A 24,982-nucleotide genomic window follows, 5' to 3' on the forward strand; every position below is an offset into this window, starting at 1 on the left:
CGGATGCCTGTTTATCCTGACAGTTTTAGATTTGAAAGACAGAAAAATAAAGGTTGCAAATGTGTTATACTAGAGCTGGGTTACGGATGCAGTGGTTCTGTGTGCCTGGTGTGATGCAGAGGTGAGGGCAAGGAAAACTTTTGGGAGGTTTTCTGTGGTTTTCTACAGGCTCCATGTTAACATAGGATCTGACCAGGGGGGGTGCAAATGACTTTTTTTCATGCTGATAGCCAACGGAAAAGTTTTAAACAGGCTGGATATCTAAATGGTATTGAAATACCAACTTTATTTGGCGGTGGCTCCGTGCACTCAGAAGTTTTCTTTTAAATAACATGCTAACTTAGGGTTTTAAAGAAGAAAGTAGTTGTTATAATCTGCAGATATTTCACCCATGCTGTAGAAGGTTCATGAACCAAGGACTGGGTCAAGAAAGCAGGACTCCAAAAATAGCAGGTTTTCATGACCTGCATCAAAATGCTGCTGCTTTCTGGCTGCGGGATGAACTCTGGAGAGGACCCTTCCCATACAATTTCCTGCAGTCACCCGGGCAGAACGGGATGGCTTTAACTCCCGCTGTCGGAGTCGCTGGGGCAGGGACGGAGGGCACAGTGAGAGCTCTGTGAAACCACATCCAGCTCAGCCAAAGGCAGGTTATGCCCCAGTAAATAGTAAAGTTAAATTTGCATGGCTCCAAGTAGTTTAAATTGTGTTTAAGTGCCTGATGGCCGCGGTTCAGTTCAGCTGAACAGCCCGACCTCTGCCGCCGTTGCATTAGCAGCCTCCTGCTGTCCCTGTGGCTCTTCCTGGAAATCTGGGATCTGGGAATGTCGATCAGTTAAAGGCAGCAGTCCGTGATTTTGAAGCCCATGATGTTGCACTTATCTTTTTGTCTGAGACTGAATCTCTTCTGGCCTCATAAGCTACAACATCGAGAAGGGAGGAAAGCGCTGAAGTGCCGCATGGCTGCATTAGCATGGAAGTCTAAGTTTTATCCGTCAACTAGCCTGGCTAGAGGAAAAAATATTCTTGAATTACAGAATACGTCTGGGAAGTGGTTTATGATGTGACTCAAAAGGAAAGTAGTAAATGTGGTAGGTTGGGCTACTTTTTTTTTTTTCCCCCCCCTCCCCTTGGGATTTTTAAGTATCTCAGACGGTATTTGCAGTTGCTGCATTTGAAGCAAAGTAGAAAAGAGCAGCGGCTGGTGGAAGGGAGGTCTGTACTTTGACCCTCATTTACAAAGACGATGGCAAAATTAAAGACTTCGTTGACAGAGGAATGATTTGCTGTTCACTCCTGGATGCGGGATCGGAGCTGTGAGCCCACCCCAGGCATACAACGAGGCTCAGGGCTTTGTCCCCCTTGGCTTTGCTGCGCTGCGGTTGCCGTCGGTGATGTGGCTGATGTCGGGGAGCCCTGGATGGTGTCAGCTGCATTTTACACTGTGGTTCCTGCATGCTGGAGGAAAGCTCTTTAATCCACCTTAAACATCGCCTGTCCCTTAGACACACCAATGCTTTGTAAAAGTTAGGCTGTAGGTAATAAAACTGCGGTTCAATTATCACAAAGGTAATCGTTCAGAACTTCTTGTTTAGGAAAACTCTCAATATCCTTCGGAGTAGCAATTATACAGGCGCACGCTTTTTTTTTTTAATATCTTTTTTTTTTTAATATCTCTTTATTTATTTATATATATGCACACCCACGAGCTATAATTTTTAAAGGGTTCTCTTTTCCTTCCAATAAAAACAGCACGTGGGTTCCTGCGCTACCTTTCCTCCCCAAGTTCATTCTGGTTTTCTGCGCAGGGTGGGGCGGGCGAACAACCTGCAGCAGCCCCAAACAGGCTGGCCGGCTGCCATGCAGCTGGGTAATCCCTGCAGATACTTTCTTCCCAAGCTTTTAAGGCAGTTGAAGACAAATCTGCTGGGTTAAGATAGCAAAGTATTCCATTTAAGAGCATAATTAAGAATAGTTTGCATGAAATGCGTAGCGCGTAGGCCATAAACCCAACAATTAGAGCGCTCTTAAAGTTTTAAGAAGCCAATAAAATCAGAGGAACTAAGGCTACTGGGGCGGGGGGGGGGGGGGGGGGGTTAGCTGTTTCATTTTTGACTATATGAAAGGCTTCTGCTATGTAATCTCAGCAGCAGTTGGTATCTCATTAATGGTAATGGACCAAATATTTTCACGTACCTCATTAACCATTTCTCCTGAAATAGATTGCACAGTTGCCGTGATAAAATTGCAGGCGGAGGGTTCAGACGTGGTTGTTTCGCTGCTTTGGTGCACCAAGGTTTCAGCAGTGACATGCACGTGGGATTTGCAGCTCACCCCTTTGCTCCCGAGGATTTTTAATCCTTGCAACCAACAGGAGCCTTGGTGCAGTCGTGTAAAATTAAATAGCAAAGAAAATAAGCAGCTTTTACACTAAGGAAGCAAGGTCCTTATATCGATCTGAAATGTTTGAGTCTCTCCCGAGTATTTATCAGTGTGAGGGAAAGAAGCACTGCCTGTTCTAGGCTTCTGGGTGGGAATGGCAGGCGAGATTTTGACTTAGAAAGCTGAAGGAAGCAGTGGGTAGCCTTGAAAATGCCACGTGCAGTTCCGCATCCTAGTCCAGTGACTAAACCAGGATGTCAAGCCCTAGGAAGCCATAAGCGCCTCCTTTCCTTATTTTGTTGCTTTCATTTTCCCCAAATCCCTTGGCGTAGGTGGCATGTTGGGAAGCAGCCGGAGCCCCACGGGAGAGAGGATGGGGCTCTCCGGGCAGCGCGGCGTCACGGGTGACTTTTGGTCGAGCAGGACAGCGTGCCAAGGGATTACGTTAACAGCAGCAGAGCTCTGCTTACCTTGCCAAGGGCGAACCCTTCTGCTGGATGAGGCCCTTTTCTAATCAGGGAGCAGAGAGGTCATCTCGCCATGGTAGGGTGATGGAAACCAGATTTTCTGGCTTGATATATTTAAGGAGGTAGCTCTTCAAGATGGGAGAGATGCAGTTTATGCGGTGGTCTCTTGGTACATAGGTGAAATCGGTGGCCTTGGTGGCAGAGGTTATAAGAGCCACAGGTCCCGGTATCGGTGTGGAAGTGAAGATCTAAACTGTATGGCTCTGTGCCCCAGCAGGTTGTGGTTGTAATGGGCAGGGATAGCAGTCAGGGGACCGAAACTGGACGCGTAGGCATCCACTGGTATTGAAATGTAATTATGAGCCTAGAGAAATCCCTGAGAGGTGGTGGAAACACAAAATAATTGATAGAAATCAGAACATACTGAGTAGTCGCTGCTGGTTTAATTTTCCTTTAAGTGGACGATTCCTGCAGCAGAGCAACCGAGGACGGCCTTACTTTTGGGACAGCTGAAGGCTCTGGCTGCTGCCGTGAGAGTGAGGGGTAAATCCTGCAGGAAGCTGTCTTGCCAGTGGCAGTTTTCAGGTGTGGAAGGAGAAGCAGGAGTTTGCATGGATGACTTTTGCAGGAGCATGGAGGGGAAGGTCGTATTGAGCAGCTCCGACATCAGAAGAGAGCTAAAAATAAGTCCAGAATAGAATATGTCCAGTATAAAATGTATAGTTGGCTTTCTTTTTCCTTTCTCTGTTAATTGCTAATCCTTATAGACCATATGGGAAAGGTACTGAGAAGAAAACAAAAATTGTCTTGGATGGAAGCAGCTCGATTTTTGCACAGCAGGAAATTGGCTGAAGTATTTTGCTTAATTCTGAGTATCAGGAAGCCAAGAGATTACAGTTGCCACTGGCAAAATCCAGGAATGGGTTTTCATTACCAAGTAAAAAGGTAACTGGATCTGTTTATAGACACGCTTGTCCTGTTTCCTGTACCAGGATGCTGCTTTAAGGCCTCCAGAGCAAAAATATTCTTTAAAATGTCATTTCTCAGTTCTGTGAGTGCTTTGCGTGTGTCGGCTGTCATGCGGGCCACTTATCTTGAGTATGCGGAAAAGCTTTTTATCAGCCGGTGCAAAGTCCTCAGAGCAATAGGGGATGAACCTTAAGCATCTGTGGACTGCCTTCATCCTGTAGGTCCGGTGAGAAAGTTGCTGGATCCATAAAATAAAGCTGGCAAAGGGAAGATCGCAGCACACGTTTTGCAAGGTCCGCATAGGTGCGGAAGGTATTAGCTGGTCCCAGGTGCCTCTGCCCAGACGATGCTTGCTGCCTCCCTTGGTCTGTCCCCGAAGCTGCCCTCAAGCGGGATCTGTGGGGCTGCTTGCTTAAAATCTGGTTGTCTTAGAGAACAGGGAACTCAAGGCTTCAAGTATTAGCACTTGGATTACAAAAGCAATGCAAAAACAGTGTCTTGAAAATAAGAGGCAGTTTTGTCTGGTGTAGGATGGAGAAAGCTCCCACTGCACGTAACTTCGGATAGGAAGGGCCCATTCTCTTGTCGTGTTGTGCAGATGCTGGGAAAGTGTCTGGATACAGAGTTTTCCTCAAGGAAAAGGGTGATACCTGTGTTTTGAGAGGCCACCTCTTAGAGCCCTCCTATGGGTTGAGCTTCCTCCACCTGGGGCACTCAGCTGGGGTGGCCTGGAGATGGCCAATTCCTGGGCAGTTTTCTTCGCACGTCCTTTCTTGTAGCCCCTGCTGCTGCTCCCGGTTTCACCCAGGCTGGGTGTCCCGGCAGCGCCGTGGCTGCGTGTGGCCGATGTCTAACCATGCAGGTCACCTCCCTGCGAGGGCGTCCTCAGCCATCGCCGGGTTAGGCGATGTCTAACACACGATGCGTTGCACCGAGCTGGGGGTCGGTGGCAGCGTGAGGACAAAATGTGGGTATTACCCAGCAGCTCCAGGGTAGGACAACCCGCTTTAGCTTGGCGTCTGTTGCATGTCCCATGCAAGGTGCCTGGCTTTTGCTTACGTGCTGCAGTGGCCTTTCTGCTCCCAAATGACCCCTTCCCTGGTGATGTCCCAGGAGATGCTGGAGCAGCTGCTCTGTGGAAAGGGTACAGGAGAGCTCTGGGGGAGTGGAGCTTCCTGCTGGGGGGGATGGACACCTAGATCACCCCCGCATCTCAGGTGCTTCCAGGAGAGCTTCTGGCAAGGTTATGATGTGCTGGTTCTGCCTTTGAAAGCTTGAAATGCTGGTGGAGCTGTTGTAGGGACGTGGTGTGGTCCTGGTGAACTGAGCTGAGATGGTTCCCATCTCCTTTCATCAGAGGTACCAAATGGAGCCACGCTTGTGGTTTTATTTCCCGTAAGACTGTCGCAGTTGCAGAGGAATTTGAGCACCATCTTCCAAAGCCCACTTCACTAATTTGATCACAGAAACCTTAAAACACTGGTTTTGTGGGTTATTTGAGCTCCGCATGTTCTTCCAACACTTTGGAGACCCAGTGCCCCAATGCATCCCTATGGGTGGTGGCCTTGGGGTGCTGCCTGGCTCACCCCTGCTCTCTTGGTCCCTGTCCCCAGCTGCATGAGGGAAAGAGTGTCCAGACCCATGGGTTGTTTGATCTGTATGTTGACACTTGGAAACCCAGTGGGTTTCTCTCCTGTGTTGGCTGGAGTGGGCAAGGCCATCCATCACAGAGGTGGACTTCCATTGCGGGCAGAAACTGTGTTGGGGCCAGACCCGTGCAGTGTAAATGCCACCTTCAAGAAAAACGCTCCGCTGAGACCACGTGATGCTCACAAAAGGTTCTGTTTTTATTTTGTTGCCATTGCAGTGACAGCTATATTGTGCGAGTCAAAGCTGTGGTTATGACCCGAGATGACTCCAGTGGGGGATGGTTGCCGCAAGAAGGAGGTGGTCTCAGTAGAGTTGGCGTCTGCAAGGTCACGTACCCGGAGGGCAATGGAAGAAGTGGATTTCTAATCCATGGTGAAAGGCAGAAAGACAAACTGGTAATAGACCCTAATTCAACTTTTGTCTGTTCTTATAATGAGAATTATCCCAAATCTATTGCTATTGTATTCTTGTGCAAATTTGGTGGTTGTTTTTTTTTTAAAAAAAACCACCATAAAAACCAGGCATGTGCAAATAGTACCAGACTGGACAAAGCAAACCTATCTTCATCTAAAATTGCCATCTTTTGCTGTCTAGGTTGGCATGCCGCCACCTGGAAGGAGCAGGTAAATTTTTGACATCCATGTGCAAAGACCCACTTTGATGATTGAAAAAGGGACTGCATTTTTTTTTTTTAAGACCTAGCAGGGGTGAGAAGTGAATTGAAGTGTAAAGAACCCATGAAGCCAGTCACATTGCACTGAGTAATGCAGTGCAAGCCTTTAAAACGGGCATGAATTATTTATGCTGCGTGCCGTTCAAGGTTTGAACAAGCAGAGTGAGAATATGAAGACAAGTTGTCTCTTATGAATTGGCGCACTATGTTTCTCCTGGTAGCTGTTTATCTAAAAAGGAGCTCTCTTCTTTCCCCACACAAATCAAATTAATAAAGCCTTTTCCCTATTTCCAGGGTCCGTTTCAAATGTTTATCTCGTTTCTTATATACTTGATTCTTCAGAAATTTTCTCCTGTGAAGAGGTGGGCTAGCTTAAAAATAATGCTTCCTGCACAGGCTCTGCAAACTCAGTGTTTGGGGAAAAAAAATACGCATTATTTGAGTCAGAAATTATCTTGCTTTCCAAAAGACTGGTGTGTTAAAGATGTTTCGAGTATAGTTTGTCTTTTGCAACACTATTTTGCTTAGGATTTTTTTTCTGGACACTACTTGGGAGCCATGCTTATGGTCTGGGGGGACGGAGTAAGACTAACAAAGCCGTTCCTGCTCTCCCCGAGCATCACCCTGGAGGTGGGTTTTGGCACAGCAGAGCTTAAGAGGAGTGTCTGGCTGGGGGTGAGGGAGGAAAAAAAGGGCGAGGGGAGTGTTACAGCACCCCTGAATCTGCTGCTGGCAGATAAAATTTCTGTTGAGCAAAACTGTTGAGGGGGAAGACATTCTCCCTCCACCTGAGCCCCCTCCCCCAGCTGTAACCTGTGCCACACTGCGCCTGGGTCTGGAATAGGCTCCTGGGGTAGGGAGCAAGCACCTAGGCAGAGCACAAGCCGAAGCTGGATGTGCAGTGGTTATGAGAACAATTACAGCGTCTGGTGTTCATTAGTCATCGTTCGGTAGGGTAGGCAGTTCCCCCCACGCGAGGCATGACTTGGCTTGCTTTCGGGTCCAGGCTGAGATGGTGCTGGCTGTGTCCTTGGGTGGGAAAAGTGACTTTGCTCTTCTTTTGGGGCTCACACCCTCCCAGGTGGTGCTGGAGTGCTTTGTGAAGAAGGACCTGGTGTACACAAAGGCAAACCCTACCTTCCACCACTGGAAAGTCGACAACAGGAAGTTCGGGCTCACTTTTCAAAGCCCCGCTGACGCGCGAGCCTTCGACAGAGGAGTGCGGAAAGCCATCGAGGACCTCATTGAAGGTACCACAGCGTGCGGCAGCGGCTGCTTTGACCCCTGGAGGAGTGGGGACGGGGGTCTGAGTCACAGCGCGGGGAAGAAAGACGGGTTTAACGTCAGTTCTTGGGCTTGGACATCTCTTTTGCTCATGTGCAGGTGTAGCTGGGCGCTTACGCCTGCGCTGAGCAAGCCCCAGCTTTTAAGAACTTGAGTTTTCTCATCCCTTAAGGAGGGAAGGGATTTCAGTCCAGGTGTTTTCCAGTCCTATCTGGCTTGGTCTGTCCAGGTTTCCCCCCCCCTTAATTATCATCAAGTCTGTTATTACTGCCTTTATTTGATAGGCTTGGGTTTCATGCCAGCGATAGCAACTCAGACAGCCCCGGCTCCTCTTTATATGCAGCCGCATCTCATCTTACCGAGTCTTTGTTAAATCATAGTATGAATTCCCTGCCTGGAGTTGAATAAAACTTTGTTTTGTATTTGGGGTTTTTTTTCAGTAATTAGTTTTGTCTGCATCGTCTTAGTTGAATGGTAGTTCTTGAAGACTTTGTTGTGTTTTGGGGGTTTTTTTTTTAGTTCTGTAAAAAATGCATTTGAATTGCCTGTGCTTTGAAGTTGTCATAAATTTCTCCTTTTCACATTTCACTGCAATCAAGCAATCATAATACAGCTATAATTCAATAGTACTTTTATTTTAATGAAATTTGATTCTTCATAGGGGTTTTGCTCGATTTTTTTTTTTCTTTTTTTTCTTTTTTATTTTTAACCATGCCACTTTATTTAGAGACCTAGTGATCCAAAGCCTTTCTCGTTCCACCTGGTGTGACGGGGATATTTTTATATACAGATGGTATTATTTTTTGAGGATTCTAGCTCAAATGCGTACACAGATGTGGATACTTTTTGAGGACATCAGCTCCATAAGACAGCTTAACATTCTGGATGCCCTGTCCTTGCTTTAACATGGAAATGGTAGATACTGGGAGAGAATTAATCCCTCAGGGCTCTTCCCTGGTAAATATCTCACTAGTTAGAGGGAAGGATCTTCTCAACTCATTTGCTTTTTCCTGTGCCATTAACGTGAAGGAGTCACAGCTAGGCCTCGTGCTCTCTTCTCACTAGCTAAAATGGAAGCATTTTGAGTCATAAACGTGGTGTTTTATGTAAGTGGCATGGGATTGTGCAAAGTTCCAAAGAGATGATAACTCAGCTGTATCGAGTCTTATTTTGGAGATGCCTGGTACGCAGCAACTCCTGTTCTGCTCTTTCTGACCCATTTTTACAGTAGAGGTATTTAAAATCAAGTCCTGCTGGATCTCAGATACTTCAAAATCAGCAAATCTATATTTATCCCATTAAGAGCACAGACTGCTCCTTATGAATGTGTTCCTCCTTAACATCCAAGTAAGGCTTTCTGAATGAAAACCAGCACCGGCTGGGGAGCACACAGCATCGGCCGTGGCTTTCATTTATCGTTCTTTTGTTGTTCACGTGGCTGAGCAGGTTGAGCAGGTAATACTCAGCACGACAAACTACACACGTTCAAAACTTCGTGAAACTGCCGCTTTATTATTAATGTCTAACCACTGGTTTGTTCCCTGTAGCATCAGAAGTGTAGAAGCTTTGTGCGCAACTACAGGAATCCTATGCAGCTCTCTAGAGCGTCTGGATTTTTTACTTTTAAGGTTAATGTAGCAAATGGCACGAACGTTTGCACGTTACTTAGTGTTTTAAGTGGGCTTTCACACTTAGCTCTGCACATCTTCATGATGATGCAACTGAGAGCAGCCAGGACTGGTGCAGATAGCGTTATATAAAGCATGTTATTTAAAAAAATTTCCAGGATGGAGGTGGTACAAACAATTCAGTTGTTTTAGTTAGGGATGTGATGTGGCTGTAATTCAGGGTAACAACAGGCGGCTCCGGAGGGGGACACCCGCAGGGTGGGGAAAGAGGTTGGAAGAAGGTTTGTTTAATATGATTTCCGACTTTTTTTAACAGTTGCCATGCAATTAATGAGACATGAGAACTGTACCCCAGTATGTGCATTTAAAAAAATGGGTTTACACATTTCAGCTCCTTCCAAATACTTTGCTTGCATGAGGCGAGGTGGTTCTCTGAGAAATAGGTGGTAACAGGGAAGACATTCACAATATGTAACAACTTGCAGAATTAGAAGAAGAAAAAAACCCAGATCTAACTCTTCATTGTCAAAGTGAGGTTTATTTTTTATTTTTAAGTCATTTTTTCCACCAGGTTTAGGTAATATATGACGAATAACTCCTATATGGTCTCTCGACAGCTGAGGATCTAGCCTCAAGCGCTGATTAGTACGTAGCTTTACCATTCTTCAGAAACGAAAGTCTTCTGTGATTGGAAATGTTAACTGCTATTTTTAACATAGTTAATTAGCATTGGCAGCCATGCAGTTGCACGTCAAGAAACACTTTCAGATTTTACCTTTCCAACCCAGCTTACATGTAGATGAGGTTTTCTTCCGTAATTTAAGCCACTGTTGTACACATCTACAACAGAAAAACTTGGGAGAATCCAAATGATTATGGGCTTAATTAAAAAAAAAAAAAAAAAAAAAAAAAGAATTACATAGAAATGTGAATTTAAAATGCTGTGGGTTTGTGTTTTGTTTGTTTTCTAGGATCTACGACTTCCTCGTCAACGCTTCACAACGAGGCTGAGGTGGGCGACGATGATGTCTTCACTGTAAGTACATGTCACCTGAGGTCATTCTCCTTTATGCTCTGGTTTACATGGTCAGGTTGGAAAGGGGGTTTCTTTTTATGCCTCAGGGTCGGCTTCCAGCAGTCATCCCAGTGTTTGGCCACTGGGTGTGTTTAGTCTGATGGAAGTATGTCCTCTACAGAACGTAAAGCGTTGGGTTTCTGTTGGCCTCCCATCGCCACGTGAAAAGCGTGGCAGAGCAGATGTTGTCAGGGCTAGAAGTGAGGAAATAATCACTCTCAAATTTCCTATGGCTTAATCTGAGTGGTGCACACAGCCTAATACCTCTCTCTCTGTCCTTGAGAAGCATCCCACAAACTCAAGTAGATGGCTGCTGCTCGGGTACTTACTCAAGGAAATAAGATTTTGAATTGCAGTTGTTAACAAAAGCCAAATTTAAAGGTGTTTCACCTGTGCATGAACATAGAAAGTTCAAACAAGTGTCTTTCAGCTGGGGGAAGGCACAGTAGCATGCTGTCTGCCTACCCAGTGGTGACTTGGAGTAAATAATATATAAAAAATAGGAGTTGCTTGTATTTAATCTGTGGTAATGTCTAAAATGTATTTTGGAGCTTTCCTGAAACAGAGGCAGCTACTGTCCCCACTATGCTTGGACACTTTAAAGGCGTGGAGGAATAAAGAAATGTGAAATAAAATGGCAGTCCAACCATGGGTATTCCATGGGCTGAAAACAAGGTGCTCACAGCGAATATTTTGTCTTCCTAAATTTATTGCAACCCCCACACACACATGCGTGCGTGCATTAGTTGTGTTACAGACTCCCTCCTTGTCCTGTGGCACTGGTGGGGACCGGCTGGCAGGAGGGTGGAAGGTGGGATGTCCTCAGCGCAGCAGCAGCAAACTCAAAGTCGTCTTTGGGATGCTTTCCTGCATCTTCAGGGCAAACAAGGAAAAACCGAGGACAGGCATCAAGCTGTTTGATGCACCAGGAAGCAGCCGAAGCTGAAAGGTGTTTTTTTGAGGGTGATGGTGTGGGACCAGGGCAGGTTCCCTGCTGCGTTGTGACCGGATCCTCCCAACGGCTGGCATGTCGACTGCATCTGTCCTTTTGTCATGGTTCTGGGAGACAAACAACAGCAGGCAGGGTTAAAAGGTGACTTCCTGCGCTCCGCAGCAAAACTGTCATTAGCAGCTGCTTCCCAACTACCTGCCAGAAGTGATTTATAGGCGCTGGGATGGGATGGACTGGGGGGAGGCACCGCTGGAGCTGGAGCAGTTTACGGATTTGTGCTGTTTTCTTCACTGGGTAGGCTGTGCTCTGCTGGGGTGGATGGGTGTGCTGGACGTGCGTGCGGCTCTTCTGCGCTCGTCGGAAAGGGGATGACAGTCGAAATGTGCCTTGGGCAGATGTGTGCCAGCTCTGGCCGGGTTAGACATGGAATTACTCAGTGTAAAAGCAGAGCAAAGTAGCCTGTGGAAATAGGAAAGGATATTTTTACTAAAATCCAGCCAGCTGACGTTTAGGCACCTGGGAGTGCTCTTGGATTTCTCCACAAGCTCATTCTTGTGGTTGAGTGTTGATTTTTAAACTCGTAGGGTGTTTTTTACCGGGAGGAAGAAATTGTTGCCTTTAAGTAGGTGTTGCTTTACATTGGGAAAGTTGGATCAGCGGTGCTCCAGCTGCATTGAAATCACTCAGACTCCTGCATTCAAAGTGAGGAGCCAAAACTGTGAGAGATTTCCCCCCTACTTGACCCCAGGGAGGTGACAGATAACCCCCCATGGTGCAGATATTTATGGGGTAGGATGCTTGGCGGAGAAGGAGGAACAAGCTGCTCAATAGCATTAACAAGGAGGGAGACCTCAGCAGCAGTTGCCATCTTGTTGGGTTCCACAGGGGCGTTCTCACCTCGAGCTGTGCCCTGCCTGGCAGCTCTCTCCACATGTTTCGTGGTCTCTGGAGCATGAGAGGGACCTCACCGATGGTGGTAGCTCACGTGGTGGCTGGTGAGGTTGTCACATCAGGGCAGACGTGTTGTCATACTCCAAAAATAAGGCTTTAGGAGCATCTTTTTCCCCAATATTTCTTGCTCTCCCGGGATGAAGTCTCTCCTTTTCCTGCGGTCCTTAAGCTCTCAGCTTCCCATTTATCCTGGTAGGTGACAGTGGAGTATGGAGTCTGCATAAGCCAGAAATAACATACTGAAGTGTGGAGGGGTTTGAGTCTGGAAGAAATCGATAGGGCTGTGATGTGTTTTATTTTTACCCTTCTGTTTCATTCTTTCTTTGCACTTCTTTTTGACTTGGATATCATAGTTCATTTGGTCATTCTTGCACACAAATCTTCTTTATAGCTTTCCTGTAAACTCATTCCCCCAGCCACAGCAGTGGATTTTTTGGGGTTTGGGTTTTTTTTGCTCTGTTTTAAAGAGAAAGTACATTTGTTCTTTTTTATTTCCTAAGGTAGTTATTAAAATCTTCACAGTCCTCCCCCTCTCCCACACATGCATGAATAAACTTAACTGCGTGCGGCAGAATTTTCAAAAGCATCTGCATGATTGAGTCATTTAATCAGTCATTTACCCGTCTCTGAAAATCCCAGCCATTGCTGCTACGCTGCTGCCTCAAATATTTGGCCCGAGGTCCTGCCTCTCCTTCAAGATGTTTCAATCTGTTTAACCACAGTGGTCCAAAACTTGACATTTCTTACACTCCTCTGCAGGCGGCCAGCCCAGCTTTGTCCTGCACGGCAGCACTGATGTCTGCACCGGTGTAATGGTACCAGCTTTAAAACAGCCACCTTCCTTACATATATATATATATAAGCACTGCCCCTGATTCGGCTGCTGGATGGTGATTGACACAGGGCTTTTATTTTATACTGTTCCTGATCCAGTTAGCTTCAGTACCACTTTGTGGGATGATGACTCTGTGCATGTTTTTTGTGCGTGCGACTCGTACATCATTCATTTCGTTTATTCGTCAGCCAGCACGCAACCCTTCCGGGCATCCAGCAAGTTATTTTCATGGGGAAGAGAAGGTTTGCCCCAGAGGTAGAGCTCTCCCTCAGGCTATGATCTTGTGTGGCTTAATGGAGGATCGTTTTCTTGTACCAGAAGGTGGGGTTTTTTTTGGTTTTGAGTTTGAATTATCTGCAGCTGTGGTGCTGTAAGCATTTGCTTGGGAAACATCACGGGTACCAGTAGCCTTATCTCCTCCCATCACTGCAGTTTGCAGTGCCAAGACAAGAACCTGGGCAGCAGTACCTTGCCCCCATCCCTGCGGTGTATGCTGCTCATCCATGGTTCTGAAGCAGGGGTTATATCATTAAAAACAGGACTTTGCCATCTAATAATGTTCCTGTGGATTAGGCCTACAGCAACTAGCTGAATCGATACAAACCTCTGTTCTGAAGTTTATACCTGACAGGGCAGAAAGCAAAAGTATATAGAAATAACTGCCACCGACTTGACGGGGAAAATGCTTATTTCTAAAATGAAATCTCCATTTAGAAGTTTTAACAATATGTAGTTGTGTTTCTTTAATTCCAGATCCTCAGTAGGGCCCATAAATGTTTTCCATATGTTAGCAAATAAATTTCTCCGGTCTTGTACATTATAAATCGTCCTCTCAAGAGATGCAATCTGAGTAAGACTAGCCATCCGTTCTGTCTCCGTTGGGGGAAACATTGTCATTGCGATGGTCTGAGATTGTTCTGTTTGTCTTCATCCATCTAGCCTGCATCTTCAGCCTTCTTTAATTAACAGTCATCTCAGAAATAACCTTTAATAAGGACTGAATATATTCTGCAGTTCCTCAGCCGCAGGATTCGCCATATAATCAAGCTTGTGCAAAATCTTTTCCTTAATCTACACTTCTACTTTCAATTACAGATAATAATCCCACTGACCATGAAGTGAAAAATGTGAATTCAGTCCAAGGAGAGAAAGGTCAATGTCTTCCAGAGTCTGCAGAGTGCCTGAAATGGTCTCTTTTAGCAAACCATCTGAAAAAGCAGAGGTGTTTGTTCCGAAACCTTATGACCAGCTCAGCTGAAATGCTGCTCATGTGTTTTTCGGATAAATCCACAGCCTTGTGCCTGCTTTAGCGCTGAAGAAAAGACACCCACTGGCAGGAGGAGCAACAGCTCCCGTGTCGGCTCTGGTTTGTGAACCTAAAAATTACTGCAGTCCCCTTCTGGATTAACAGGGATATATAGGAGAAAACAACAAAACTCAGCCATGCTAGTTTTGATGTGCATGTTGCGATCATAGGCATTTCATGTCATCGATAATAATTTTTTTTTTTAAATCCTTGTGTTGTTCAAAACGAGACTTGCAGAATTTTGCAGGTAGAGCAGGCGTGATCCAGAGATGCATGGCTGGGCTACAGGGGGGCATTTAAAGATGCCTGCCCTCGATCCATTGCTTCTTTTGCTGACTTCTGGCTAAAAGCTTGCTTACCTTCGTTCCCCAACTACAAATGGGGAAAATGTTCTCCTGCTTCACTAAGGTGATGTGGATAGATCTTGCTGCCACCACTTTTCTTCTTGGGCTTCCCACAGAAGTCTTCAGACTTAGATTTTCACCATGAAGTTGCATGTTTGGAGCGATCCTGCGCCCCTCGTGCCTTTTTCTCGGCATGAACGTGAGCCCCTGTGCTCAGGGATGTTTGAGTTAGGAAGTTTGCATGTGGCATGGATGTTGCTGACAGGCATTTGAGGGACAGACGCAATTACCCATTCGCCACCGTAGCGGTGAGGATCGTGGCAGATGTTAATGTTACAGTTCTCATTGCATCTCTTCTGGTTTCCTAATTAAAAAAACAGATTTCTCCCTGCTGTCTTTCCATGAAACCTTTTCCCTACTTTCATCTCCCATGTGGGCCTCAAGCGTGTTACAGCCCCGCTATTAAAATTTATAAGATTTATGTTAGTTAGATAAACACTAAATCTAATTTTTCTTGCTGGCTTGGTTGTTTCACGTTCAGATGGTTCTTTTAAAGAACAACTGTAGCTCTTTTTCTTTAAAGTAGACGTGTAGAAACCCAGTCCAATTACTTTGGAATATATTTGTAAGTTCTGTATGATGCTGGAGCATTTCTCGTCCCGCCCCTCCGTGGCAAACGATGTTGCTGAGAGGAGGGAAGCACTGAGTTGCAAGATTTATTTTTTTTCATGAGTTGCACTCGGGGATTGAGGAGCCGCAGGAGCCTGCAATTTCCTTTTTCTTAAGGCTAAGCTAGAGTAACAAAGGAAAAATGCCTTTTGGAGGAGCAGAGCTCTCTGTATGGGGGTGGTAGGTTGTCACCACGAGCACATCCACCTTGTTTGCTCGGTGAGGCTGAGGGAGGCGATGAGGGGATTGTCCCAGCAGTAGGACTAGATGGCCATACCTATGTTATTCTTCCTGCTCAGCAGCCAGCTGTGCTGTGCATGTACAGCCAAAGGGTTCATTGTTGCTAGCCACATCCTCTGATGTCTGGATTTTGGGCTTGCATTGTAAACCACAGCTATTCTAATTCAGATTTTAAAAGGAAAAAAAGTACTTGCCAAGAAGAGAGAAATTCACACGCAGAAACCAGCAGGCTCAAATCCCTCCTTCAAAAAACAAAACCACCAAAAACCCATGCCTTTCAGCCTTTCCTGGCTTTCAGCAATGAACCGGACTAAGATTTATTCCTATTTTTTCATAATTGGGTCTCTCAAGTTGTATGTACGCAGTGCTCTGGGCATCCACACCCTACACTTGAACAGTCAGTGCAACGCCAGCTTAGCAATCGCTTGTCATGTCTGAACACGGCTTTCGCTCTTCACACTTCAGTGCCGTGAAATCTGCCTCGCTTTGTTCCAGCAGACTGACTTCCAGGGTAGTCCCGGCGTCTGAAGTCATTGGTTTAGCTGGAGTTTAATTGGTTTATTTTCTTCCTCCCATTAATACCGGGGTGCATCAGGGGAATTCTGCCTGCTTTTATGCCAGGGGTTGGGAGGCAGGAGAGATACTGCTGAAACAGTGAAAAGGTCCTGAATGTGCAGCTATTTTAAGGCCAGCTTCTCTGTGTTCCTTCCCCCCACCCCCTGCCTTTCTGCAGGTTAACTTTGCCCACAACAAATTCACGTTGCTCAATGGGAATGGATACCAGTGCTCAAAGAGATTTTTTTCAGTAGGGAAAGTCAAGTGGAAAGTTTTTCTCTGGCTTTCAGGGTGGTTTTTTGTTTTGTTTTTTTTTGTTATAGCGTTGTGTTTCTCCCTTTCCTTCAGGACCTCCTGTTTCTTTTAAGTGATGCTGGAAATTAACCCGTTTATTTTCTTACTCTTTCTACCGGTACAAGCAAGCTATACTCAATAATAATTTACTATGATTGTCACCGAGACAGAGATATCGCTGCTGTCATATGGGATGGCAGCTGCTCTTAATTCTTTAAGTCTTTCAAAACTGTAGGGGCAATTAACGTCGTCTTCAGCCTATAGATTGTCCTTGCTTACTTGCAGCCTGTCATCTGGACAGAAGGAAATAGGAAAATTGCTGTGGTGCAGAGGTACACAGAACATATAATCTGTTTATTCTTGTGTATATAACAGATTCGTGAGCTGTACTGAAGTGATAAGTGAGGGGAAACTGGTAGGGGAGAGAACCGTGGGGTAGATTTGAAGCTTTATTTGCTGTCGTTAGAAGGAACGAGGAGGAAGCAGAGGTCTTGCACAATTTCTGTATTGCTTTATTGTATTTATCATACTATTTTTTTTGCTTTCGGGTCAACCTCTGATGGGCAAAGCAAGGTTTTCTTGTTGCAGATAAGGAGTACGCAGTTTAACGCAACTCCCAAATGCACTGACCTTCAGTTCTTTGGCACTGTTTCAGTTTAAAGCTTTCAAACAGTATAACGCTTCCCCCCCACCCCCAAACCCAAACTATCAGTCTGGTTGTTTTACCACACACAGTCTTGAAACTCCCAGGTCCCCAGCAAGGACAGGATCAGCCAACTGGTATTGCAGCGCTTCCCAAAGGTCCGGCACTCGCAGCCACGCCGGCGGGGAGATGATGCGAACGCGGTCCGAAATCTGGTCAGTCACGGGCAGGCACTTTGTGGAGGAGGCAGAAAGGTGTTCGCTGGCACAAAACTAGACCCGTAAGAAAGGATGTGGATTTTTTTTCCCCCTGACATGAGCAGCCCCAATTTCAGCAGCCCAAAAAATGAGCAGCGATTCTTTCTTGCAAATATCAGCCCTGCTGAGAGCTTGGGGTGTTTGGGGTGTCTGCGTGAAGACAAGGCGAGGGGCGTCTCTTATTCGGTAACTAATTATTAAGCAGAAAATACCGGTCTTGCTGTCAGATATTCCAAGTCTCGCTGTCGTGTAGTTTTTATGGAGCTAATTATAGCAGCGACTTGGATGTGTTGAGCTACTTTGCTGAGGGTAGGCAATTTCTCTTGTCACAATTCTTCCTCTCAAGACCGTTTTTGCAGTGTATTTTCTGGCTCTGTACCATTCCCACATGCAAACACAGTTGGTCCTGCGCTGGGATTGGGATATATCCTGCAGGAAACTGAAATTTGATCTTCTGCTGTGATGGAAGTTTCCTTATAGCTATATCTTGCCAGAACTTGTAAATGTTGTAGTTTGTGCACCAGTTAAGTATGGGGTTTTGTTCAGTTTGCTCCAGCAGTTCAAAGAGATTTAGGTCAGGTTTTTTGTTTCTTTCTCTTTTTAACACCCACTTTCCCCTTTCCCTGTGCTTAAGTGATGATGTGGCATATTTTAGTGTGCTAACTCTTTCTGGTTTATACTCCATTTAATTATTTGTTATGTATAACCAGACGTGCATTCATTTAAGTAATCCTCAGATTACAGAAAGCTTGTTTCCTTGTAATATGCAGTCACCTGAGGCTTCGGCACGAGAAGGGTCACCAGCAAACCTGCCTGTAGAGTTCCTCGTCCAAGGGTGAATTGACTGGTGCATCCCTAGCTGCAGTTTCTCGCTGATGAATTTGTTACCCGAGTGCGTCGTAGCACCATTTCACACTTGCAATCAGCTAGCTGCATGCTTGTCTTTTGAAGAAATAATTTGCCTGTGTAGTAATGTAGTTAAACTGTGTGATGAGTTAAAGTGTGAAGCTGTTTATGAGCGTGTTCCCTTTTAATTCATCTGGAGCTGAACGCTTTAGTGCATTTGTGTGCTTAAGGCACAAATGTGTCAGAAACAAAACATAGCCAAGATGAAATTGCCCTTTCTTAACCTACAGTAAAATGCAGGGGGAAAAGATTTTTTCTTTTTTTTATTCTTTTTTTTTTAGAGGATTGTTTTTTAACCTGGATCGGCTTACTAGTTGGACTTCATGCATGGCCCTGCCGGCGATAGCAGCAGCCCAGATAAAGGGGGGATGCAGAGGGGTGGGCACCTACAAGCGGAGCCGGAATTGCTGGCTGCCAACAAAGCCATGGCAGGGACCCCTCGCTGAGGGTGGGCTTTGCTGTTCCTCCCCAAAAGAGCCACCGTGGCCCTTGCTTTTTCCCTTGCGTGGCTCCCATCCCCTGCCCTCAGCCAGGAGGAGCATTTGCAAGTACAGCTGGTCTTTCCCCTGTTTGCAGCGCAGCGGTTTTGCCTACCTCGGCTTGTCAACAGAGTTTTGTACTCCGGGTTTGTGGCCTTCTTGTTTTGGCCACGCTTTTTTGTTCAGCTGTGGTTCCCCGGGCATTTCTTCAGCATTATGTAAGGGGGACCAGATTTGAGGCAAGACGCCTGAGAAAAGCAAGTTATTTTCCAGCCAGCTCAGTTCCCCCCACCTTGCTTTTGCAGCACAGCCGTGCCAAGAGCGGAGCTGGTGTCGGGGAGCAGGAACGGGGTTGCAGGGGTTATTTTAGTGCTGTGTATGAAACCACAGCTGAGGGATGCAACTTGACTGATGCATCTTTTAGCCACAGCACCGCTGAGAGCCAGTGGAGCAAAGAGGGGCTCCTGCCGTCCCCCTTTTACCAGCACGGCTGACCCCGCACTGAGCCAGCCTGGGGAAGTGAACCAAAACCAAGCCCTATAAAAGAAAGTGAATACTTTTCCGGTGGTTTAGCTCCTCAAGCCAGCTCGTGGGGCTGGAGAAGCAGAAGTGCTGGCTCAAGGGAAACCGTAAGAGTGATCAGCTAAGCAGGCAGCAAAAAGCCTCCACCACCCCGCTGATGTTCATCGTGCCACCCGAAATTCATTGCATACCCCCTGGCCGTGGATAACACTGCCTTCTGCAAGGCGGCTTTGCGCAGGCTTCTGCTGTGCTTGTGCCAGTGGTACGGATACGGCGGTTCGTGTACTCGTGGCTGAGCCGGGCTTAGTATTTATGGCATTTTCCTCCTTCATGTTGCTACCACAAAATTCAGCTTTCGATTGAGACAAGAAGGAGACGACAGGATAGCTGAGGCAATGTCAGTGGCATTGTGTTAGGGCCAAATGTTACACTTTTACCTTGAAAACACATAGTTGATATTACTGTAGCTTTCCATTAGGTTCCTTCTTTAATCTGGATTATGCGGTTAGCCCTTGCAGTGTATAGTCCTTTCTTTTGGCCACGGGGTGCTTGAAAGTTTCACAAAGGCAGAAAATGGCCTTTTCCATTATTGTGATATGCAACCCAAGGAAGCTGCTTTCAGTGAGCAGCTGTATGTGTACGCTGCAGGCTCTGCAGCTGCTGCATTCGTCCCGGAGCACTCACATGAGAGGGCACCAGGGATGCTGGCTGCATTTGGGGTGTCTCGCTCAGTCCTGGATGCCACCTCCGAAGGTGACGGGCAGAGCAGATGCCATGCAGAGTGTAAACGCTGTTGGAAAGAGGCAGCCTTGGACAGGGGACATGGCAATGATTGACCGCTTCCCATACCGTGGCAGAATGAATTAGGGGATCGACAGCCAGCACGTAACCCAGCACTGCTGGTGGGGCCGGAGGGATGCGGCTCTGGAGCAGCAAGCAGGCACAGCCCCGCTCAGCCCTGGCATCCCAGCCTCTCCCTGTATTTTAGAGGCAGGGGAAAGCATTTGGCTCCTGGTGCTGAGCTGGAGCATCCTTCTTGGCAGTGGTGGGAAGGGGGCTGAGTTGGAACCACGGGGCAAATGACTATGTTGCCCTGCCCTTCATGAGGGAGCCTGTAATTTCCACGTGCTGTTTAAGCGCTTGCAAGTCTGTTTTGAATCTGTTGTCTCATATAACAGGTAGAAAAGAAATGGGGGGGAAAAAAAATCCATAATAAAACAGAGTTCAGGCCACTTGAAGTGTACACCCGAGTTTTGATAGTCTAACCATAATTTGTTTGCATCCACTCAAATGTGTTGTTTTGTTTGGGGTTTCTTTTTTTGGAGAGTTTGGAAAGGAAAAGGAGGAGTTTGGTAAAGCTAAACAATGAAATGTACTTTTACATGAAGCTTCAAGAATAATTTTCCTTTAAAGTGGCAGGCTCCCACTTTCAGCCCTTTAATAAGAAAAAGAAAAAAAAACCCCGAAAATCTCACCATACAACCTTCTGACTGACAAAATACTGCGGGATGGTGTTCCCTCTGCCCCGAGGCATGTGCTTGGTGGTGACTGAGGATGAACAACAGAATACAAGAGTCCAGGGAGCTCGAAATGGACCTCTGCCCGGTACAGAAATGCGTTATAAACAACTGCATCTAAATAGTCCTGTTTCCTTCCCTCACCTGCCTAATGTGTTTTGCCAAGGGTCTGCTCGCCCTGTATCTTGCAAATTTTTTATGAAAATTAAATCAGAAGCAATTATAGGAAGCAGTTCATCTGTCTCTGGTTGTGTCTGCAAAAGGCGAAGGAAAGGCAGAAGTAAAAAGTACCATTGCATTTTTAAGCGGAGCCTGACATATTTGCATTGCATGTGAAGAGGGTATTTTAAAAGTTTGCATCAGCTGTTGGATTCTATTTTGGTGGTGAATTCCAGCTAAAATAACGTGGATGCTCATAACTGTGTGAATAAACGACCCCTAACTGGCTTCTTAAAATACCATATCAGTGTGCTGTGGGAAGTTTGCATTTAACTGGGTTTTTATCCCCTCTGTTTGTAACCTGGTATATCATAGAGGAGGAGCGTGCTGCTGAATTTAAAGGCTGAAGTGTTGGATTTGTACATAGCAAAGACAGACGTGATGGATTAGGTGCACCAGTTCTTTTAGTTTAGCTAATCTAACTTTCATTAGTATTTTTCTTCCCCCTCAATCTTATTTTCTTCCTCCTGCCTTGGAAATTTTCTGTGTAGAAGAGTTGAGATTCAGTGGTGAGTTATGTGGAGCCATCTGTTCCCGGCTGTGCTCAGCAGCAGCGCAGCCATCCCCTGTGCACGTCCAGTGTTTAACACCCCCTGGCTGAGCTTCACTCCTTTATCTCCTAGCATCCTTGCCCGTCTTCTAAAAGTTCTTCAGCAGCGTTGGATGTGCTAAGTTCCCTGTTAGCACCTTAAAATTAGGAGCTGGCACTTTCCAAATTAATTGCAGCTATGCTGATGGCAAGCAGGTCAAAGGTGGATGACTTTAAAGAGGAGCTGGCACCCACCTCCCTCTCCAGACCACCTGTCTGTGCCCCCTGCTTTGCCTGGAGACCCTCCTGTGCCATCAGGGCACAAACCTCTGCAGGTGGTCAGCTGGGGTCAGGGAGCTGAGACCGAAAATGATTTTTTGGGCTGTGTTCCTGTGGTTTTCCACCCAAGCATGAACACGGAGCAGGTGATGAGAGTGGTGGGAGGGAGAAGCAGGGACCGTCACCTCCCCACAGCGGTACTGACCTCAGTGCCCATCTCTCCTGGCCTTAGCAGAGGACAGCTGGGGTAATGTGGCTAATATGACCTGTTAGAAGAGGGAGACTTTGCTACTAACACAAATACTGGGCAGCTGATCATGCCGACTGTGCTGCAGTCCGCATCAAGATGTCATTTCCAAGGCATAAACAGATTAACGGAGCCCTTTATGCAGACAGGAGAAGTCTGCCTCTGGCCCTAGATGGTTTTAAGCAATTGGTTGGTTTAAACAGTTCCCGAGCTTAGGTACAAAGATCCTGCTGAAGTGATGTAGCTCATCTCAACATGGAGAAATCCTGTCAGGCCACAGCAAGGAGTTGTTACAGGAATGAAGAAGGATACGTAGGAGTCCTGGTAAGGAGAGTCTCTCCAGATGGACAAGGACACGAGCGCCTCGTGGGTAGGCAGAGCCATCCCACTCTTGCCACTGTGCCATGGGATTGCTGTGCTGCCTGGGGAGCAGCCCCCCTGGGAACTGGGGCTTTTTTTCCCCCTTCCAGCATTCTGGGTTTCCCTTCTAAGTATCTGATGCAAAGACTTTTGCTTCCATTGAAGCAGTGCGCTAGCCCAGTGGTGTAGTAAGGACAAGGCGAGGGGTATCATATGGGAAGGAAATGTTTTGTGGAACCACTCACAGCCTCTGGTCGTGGGCCGAGCCTGAGCAAAATGGGGTACTGTTTTACTTCAGTCCTCCTCTGGCTTTTGCGGGCATTTCTCTGGGCATCTGTTCAAATGCCAGCTTTTGCAGTGATGTGTCTGACTCCTTGTATTACCAACCAGTAGTGAAACAGGAAAATGTCACGGAGGTTTCCCCCTTACCACATCTGAGTATTTGCTGTATCACTTAACCGTGTCTGATTCTCATATATTCTTTTTACTCCTTGAAGCGAGCCGTTAGGCCACATCTGTGCTCCATGCAGAACTGAGTGATGATGCCAGAATTGGGCTTAGCGTTAGCTTAACGGAGATGATCTTGTGCACTGAATCCTTGTAAACGTTCCTGAAGCTTTGCTGACTTCAGACAGCACAGCCACTGGCACTAAGAGCTATAACCACAAAACTCAAAAATAAAAACAGAAAAGGTAGCAGTAAAACTAGCTAGCTTTCTGCACTTCAGGTTGGTATTTGTGTGAGCGGTGATGAGGAAACAGTCCAGACATTTGAGAAGTCATAGTCCTGTGCTGGTTTCAGAAAAATCTTGAATCCATGCTTATTGTAATGGTTGTGTACAGCCAGTTTGTCTCTGAACTGTACTGGAATATGATCTAACATGAAGCTTTTCCTTCAGACTCTTTGCTAGGCAATAGAACTAGATTCCAGCGGTCCTCAGTGGATGAGAGTGTCAAAACGTTTCAAAACTGTATGGGAGCAATTTTCTTCAATACAATTTCTGTCTTGTCTTCAGTGATAGGAAACAAACAGAAATTTGACAAAAGCATTTTCTTCTGTGGCTTTATCTTGCCGTGACAAATTAAAAGCTTCTGCTCAGGAGACAGGAGTCTCAAAAGATTTTTCACACTGAACCTTTTTCTTAAGACTTGGATTATCTAAGCCCCCTTTGAAGTGGGCTGCTCTGAGAATACGGGGCACACTTAGAGGTGGATGGAAAATGTCAACTCTTTCCTTCTCTAATTTCCTTAATAGGGAGAAGGAGGTGTTTTGAGACACAAATTTAGGATTTTTGCTGTTCCCCTCTCTGTGAAATTAAAACATGCTATGTCTCTTTAGGCTTAAATAAATTGAAAAAAAAAAAAAAAAAGGCAGGAGGAGAAAGGAAGGACTTGTTCTGGCAAGATTAAGCTGAGGGAGTTCTGGGAAACTATATTTTATCTTAATTTCTTTGGAAAGGTGGAAGTTTCTTCACCATGCATCCGAAATAACTCTCAGACTTCCTTTTTGTAAACTTCATAAACAGCAGAGGCTCTGCAGATAAACTTATGATTAGCTCTTAGCTCAGTATTGCTCGCTTACTGTACCATTTCGCCGACTTTATCATCTTTCCTTTCCGTATTGATAGCACAGCTGTGTTTTCCCCTATTCCAGCGAATGAAAAGGGCCAAGCAAAGAAGAGCTGGCTTGTGCCGGGACTCCCAAGGGATTGCACCTGGGCAGAGCGCACAAACAAAGGGCTGCGGCTGCTGCGGGGAGTCACCACATGGGTCTTGGCTGGAGGTGGGTGGGCTGCAGCCGGGGCGAGGATGCAGTTTGCTGGCTGTCATCTTTCCGGGGTCATCCTCAAGCTGTGAACTGGGGAGGGAGCTGGGTTTCTTGTCCTGGGGACGGTGGGGATGTCTTTTCAGATGACAAGATAGCAATGGGCTCCTCTTTAACATGTCCAGGCTTCCCAATGTGAACACAGGAGGCACTCCGAGGAGCTTTGGCAGCTGCAGGAGGCTGCCTTGGTGAAGATGAGACTTGAGCCCCCACCAAGTTTTGCATTTCCATTCTGCACGTTGCCAGTCCCCCTCAGATATGGGTGCTGCAGTGAGTGGGCTCGCACGGCAGTGGGAGACGAGCAAAGCAGAGCATGGCATGTCAGCTTGTAGAGGGCTTGTGCTTTGCAAAGGCCAGGCTGGCGCAGGTTTTCAACTCCTTTAGGTCCATGACTTGCAAAACTGCTTGTTGAACATCATGATACTTCTGTTGCCCCTGGTCCTGTCCACCTCATGTAACCGTTAATATCCTAGAGGGAGAAAAAAAAACCCATCTCGTCTTGCTTGACGCACAATTATTTTTGACAGCAAACTTGTGCATGCTTTAGCTGGCGGAGAGCGCTTCTGGAAGTTAAAAGTGACAGAGCTCCGTAATTTCCCTCTGGCAACCAATTTCTGACAAGCTGCCACAGATTGTATTGCTTCATAATTTTGAGATGAATCTTTCTTCTTTTTTGTAGTCACCCTTGGGTGTTGCATCACATGGGGTGAACCTATTCTGTAAAGCCATTAGAGGCAAGGTGATCAGTACAGTTCAGGCTTCTTTTTCTCATCATTTTTTATGATAGATGCTTATCTCAGAGTTTTACTTAGGCACCTGATTAGCCAGCTGTCCTTGTGTAACAAATCCATTTCAATGAGAAGTAAACTGCAGTAAATGATTAACACAATCTTCTTTAATAATGGCTAGGGTTTTTTAATTTAGTG

The 24,982-nt window shown here is 46.2% G+C and overlaps 1 protein-coding gene across 3 annotated transcripts in view; it reads left to right on the plus strand.

Annotated features, from left to right (window-relative positions):
- Positions 1-24,982, plus strand: part of SPRED2 (sprouty related EVH1 domain containing 2) — a 65,309-nt gene that overhangs the window by 31,579 nt on the left and 8,748 nt on the right. For all 3 annotated transcript variants that reach the window (XM_056343633.1, XM_056343636.1, XM_056343635.1), the window contains exons 2-4: positions 5,686-5,863; positions 7,223-7,391; positions 10,025-10,089. In XM_056343633.1, coding sequence (XP_056199608.1) covers positions 5,686-5,863; positions 7,223-7,391; positions 10,025-10,089 — 412 coding nt within the window. The remainder of the gene's footprint in view (positions 1-5,685; positions 5,864-7,222; positions 7,392-10,024; positions 10,090-24,982) is intronic.

Source organism: Falco biarmicus, chromosome 6 (assembly GCF_023638135.1).
Source record: "Falco biarmicus isolate bFalBia1 chromosome 6, bFalBia1.pri, whole genome shotgun sequence".
Lineage (NCBI taxonomy): Eukaryota > Metazoa > Chordata > Aves > Falconiformes > Falconidae > Falco > Falco biarmicus.